The following is a 3,800-nucleotide window of genomic DNA, read 5'->3' as shown; positions in this document are numbered from 1 at the left end:
ATATTAAGGAAGCGTTCCTTTGAACTCCAGTTTCTAAAAAATCTTTGCTCAACAGCTCTCGAAAGTTTGGCAAATTGGTTAAAATATAGAAAGTCTTGCTGTTTCTGAGCATAACTGATAAAGATAAACCGACAAATCTAAATTAGATAATGTGTCTAATGCATTGAACTCCCTTTATTTTCAAATTAAAATATATTAGTCTTTTATCATTCATTAACATAATATCTTAACAATATTATATATGATAACAATATTGTATTCAGTGGTTCTTGTATGTACAATACAATCTTACGTGGGCCGGTGATATTCAACGTATAATTGTGTGCTATATCAACAGCAGCGGTCAGGACTTCTCCTTTAAGGTTCGTCACTTTCATGACCAATGTGCCTTTGGAGCGAGAACGGAACTAGAAAATATAGAGAAACCATTCATATTACAGATCAAATCATAATGCGACGATCAAGGCAATATTGAGTTTGCTATTGTGTTGTGTAATTGAATGGAGCATACGAGACATAAACATAGAATCAACTGTTGATGTTAGGGGGTTAATCGAAATTATTCATATCTTATAGTATCCGTTGAATAAGTGAATGGACGATGTGTACAAGACATGGCCGCGATTATGAAGGAATGAAAACACTGATCATTTTTCATCAGTTACGGGAACTGTTTTCTCAGTCCTTAGATCATTGGATATTATTTCACTAATTCTTTAAACATATGAACATCTTTTAAACTCCATTTCGATTATGGCAAATGAGTTTAAGAATGGGAATCCTCATATTATAGAGAAAAGGAAAGCATTCCCTTACTTTCTTGCAATTCTCCTTTATAGGGCCTTATTATTAATGGACAGATAATGTAGTTATAACAGCTTTTTCAGCTGTACTTAAAATTGAAAGTCATAATGCAGAAAGTCGCCCTTGTAATGCCGATAGTCAGTCCTTCCGACAATTCTATTAGCTGTCTCATCCTACACCTTTAAACAACATTTTCTGCTACAATGGTTAATTACGTCCGTTAACTTTAAACTAACACTCTGCCAACCTACAGTTCTGAATAAAAAAGAATTGTAACTCTAAACAAAACGGAGTTTAATGCTTCAATAATTGATTGATAAGTACTATTTAAGTTCCGTAAATGCAAACATCAAAAGCATTTCTTTCACAGAAGTCAAACTACAAGACATAACATAATTTCGATTGTAAGGTTCAAATTTGACGTCAACAAAAGCAATAAGGTCAAATGAAGGCGGGGCATGAGGAGGCATCGGCGAGAAATGTTAAATAAATAAATAATAACATTATATTAACATAAAAAGCATGAGTAATAATAATACAAATCTCAAGTGGCTGCAAATCAAGTTTCTTAAGTGTCTCGTTAACAGAAGATAATATCAACTGTGATGCAGCGTGCGAATTATTTCCCCCAACTTGCAGGTGTTTTCCTTTGCGTTCTGTTCCCGTCATTTTATTTATTTATTTTCCGTTTCGTTTTTATTATCTTTTTCGTTTTTGATATCGTTTACATCAATCCAGCCATGTTGACTCACTATTTTCCATTTTAAAATATTGTCAGTGTATTGTATTGCTTGATGTGTACGAAGATTAATAAAAAAAAATCTTTCATTGTTTTGTATAATACATGTTAAGAAACCACTCTGACAATCATGCGTAAATATGTATACGCATATATTTACAAACGAAAGTTAACACTGATAGCAATGTACACATACTTGGTAAAATTTTGGTTGACCGTCATGTGTGATCCGTTACAAACGACGATGATCTCTTTCACTATATGCGATTTTTCCCCAATTATAACCGCTCCGAGTGACAAAGCATGGTTGTCTTTGAAAAGGACAAGTTTAACCGATTTATTCTGTAAAAGATATATAAACAAAGGATAAATATTTCACTATAAATTACAACGAAAGTGAAAGCTTTCAAAGCTATTATCGAATAATATCGAATAATACTTGTTAATTAGGATAAAGATTCAATACTACAATTTGATGAATGATACCAACACATTTACATCCAGATTGAAAGTTTTAGACATATGTAACATTATGTTTGAATGATTTTAGAAAAAAATAGCCATGGATCAAGTTGTTGATTGATAATATATAAGATACAGTGTTATTACATTTTTTTCTGCTATTGGTAGAAATGCAAGCAATCAGATTAATTGATAATAACTCTTACTATGGTGCAGTTAGTAACAAGTATACTGCCGATGGTACCATTTTTCGGTATTGTTCTCACGGTGTGGTTTCCTTTGTATTCGCATTCCACCAGAACACTGTTTATAGTTCCGTCACTGACGTTAACATTTATTGTTCCAGGGGCTGGGCATGCTGACAATAAAAAAATGAATGACTTAAAAAAGCATAGTGTCAATGATGAAAAATCGTGCTTCATACGACGAAATGTTGTAATCATACAACTTGCAAGCTATCATATACATGTGTCTTTTTTTTGTAGTTCCTGCACACACATAGCGTTTATGAATGTTTTAATTGCAATAAACCTTGAGTGTTCAGATACACACGGAGTGTTCTGAGTGTGATGCCAAACATAGTACTTGCTCACTTAATTATTCACTATCTTACAAGGAGTGTTGTGTTAAGAAAATAACGCCTGATTCCTTTGATTTCTTGAAATTCAAAATCGAATAAAAGATAACAAATATGAAAAAATGTATCTATGAAAATGATGCACCATACAAATACAAAAGCATGCATAGTGTAGTGTTGCTGTGTTTTGCGATATTTCGAAGATTGCTGATGTAACAATATGTTTACATCAAGTATTGTGTATGACCTCTGGATCTGTTAAGAAACTAATGTTTCCAATCCATATCGTTGTTGTTTTTTCAATTTATATGTTCTTTCCTTGTATGTATGTTTTTTCCAGATTTGTATTCCATACGTGATCCTTATTAAATTGATTGATAGAATTAAAAGGGAAAAATACGCATTACCTCTTTAACAGCATAGTACAAAACCTGTTCTTGATATGCTCTCGACTCAATAAAGCTATGCACGTAGGCAATTATTTTAACATATTTTTTTCCTCTATACTTTTAATGATAAGAAAACAATATGTATACCATCCATAATTCTACTAACAGTAGACCAGTTACTAAAAGGACACAGGTGATAAAGTTGTAATGCCAATTAAAATTTATTTTACATATATCACAATGATTTATTCATTCATCGTATATGTCATTGTAACTGTTCAGAAAAACATGACTTTTAGAGTGAGTAAGTTTTAACTATTCGTGATGTTCTGTCTCAATGTTCTTCTAATATAAACAGAGTAATGCAAATAGTTATCGTTACTTACACACATCAGTAGGTGGTGTTGTGGCTTGGACGGCGCCATGATTGATGTAAATCAAGAAAAATGATGTTAGGAAAAAAATTTTTTTTTTGTTGATTGCCATCTTGATAACCAGACTAAAAAAGAAACAAATGACAACTTTCATATTTTCCATCAAATGTGTATATTTTGTTTGAGTTTAGCTTAAACAATTTGACAGCTGCATATAATAGTATAATAGAACAAAAAACATGATACCAGCATCGGATAAAATGAAAAAAATCCAACTTTAGTGAATACGGGAAACATTCAAACGGTAATTGATCATCTTAAATCTTTACAAAAGAAACCAAACTAGACACAAACGACCCGCAAATGTAAACACGCAAGGCAACATATAAAACATCTGTTAGGATTTCCTTCCTCGATTAAATCAATAGTATTATGTAGTTTACGAATTGTTCAAC

The 3,800-nt window shown here is 31.9% G+C and overlaps 1 protein-coding gene across 1 annotated transcript; it reads right to left on the bottom strand.

Annotated features, from left to right (window-relative positions):
• Positions 1 to 373: 373 nt before the first annotated feature.
• Positions 374 to 3,457, bottom strand: LOC110452462. The gene is made up of 4 exons (XM_021501017.1): positions 3,358 to 3,457; positions 2,212 to 2,363; positions 1,740 to 1,885; positions 374 to 407 (listed from the first exon to the last, which is right to left on the bottom strand). Exons 1-4 carry the CDS (start codon positions 3,455 to 3,457, stop codon positions 374 to 376), a joined length of 432 nt encoding a protein of 143 aa, XP_021356692.1.
• Between the last annotated feature and the right edge of the window lie 343 nt (positions 3,458 to 3,800).

Source organism: Mizuhopecten yessoensis, unplaced genomic scaffold (assembly GCF_002113885.1).
Source record: "Mizuhopecten yessoensis strain PY_sf001 unplaced genomic scaffold, ASM211388v2 scaffold6687, whole genome shotgun sequence".
NCBI classification, from domain to species: domain Eukaryota; kingdom Metazoa; phylum Mollusca; class Bivalvia; order Pectinida; family Pectinidae; genus Mizuhopecten; species Mizuhopecten yessoensis.
This window is presented reverse-complemented; position numbering and strand designations above follow the sequence as displayed.

What these genes read in the sequence shown, in the direction of transcription:
- LOC110452462 (XM_021501017.1), bottom strand. Translation starts at nt 3,457, where the DNA reads ATGGCAATCAACAAAAAAAAAATTTTTTTCCTAACATCATTTTTCTTG. An exon ending in AACACCACCTACTGATGTGT is followed by an intron (nt 2,364 to 3,357) that starts GTAAGTAACGAT and finishes TTTTATTGTCAG; the next exon opens with CATGCCCAGCCCCTGGAACA. An exon ending in TTGTTACTAACTGCACCATA is followed by an intron (nt 1,886 to 2,211) that starts GTAAGAGTTATT and finishes TATCTTTTACAG; the next exon opens with AATAAATCGGTTAAACTTGT.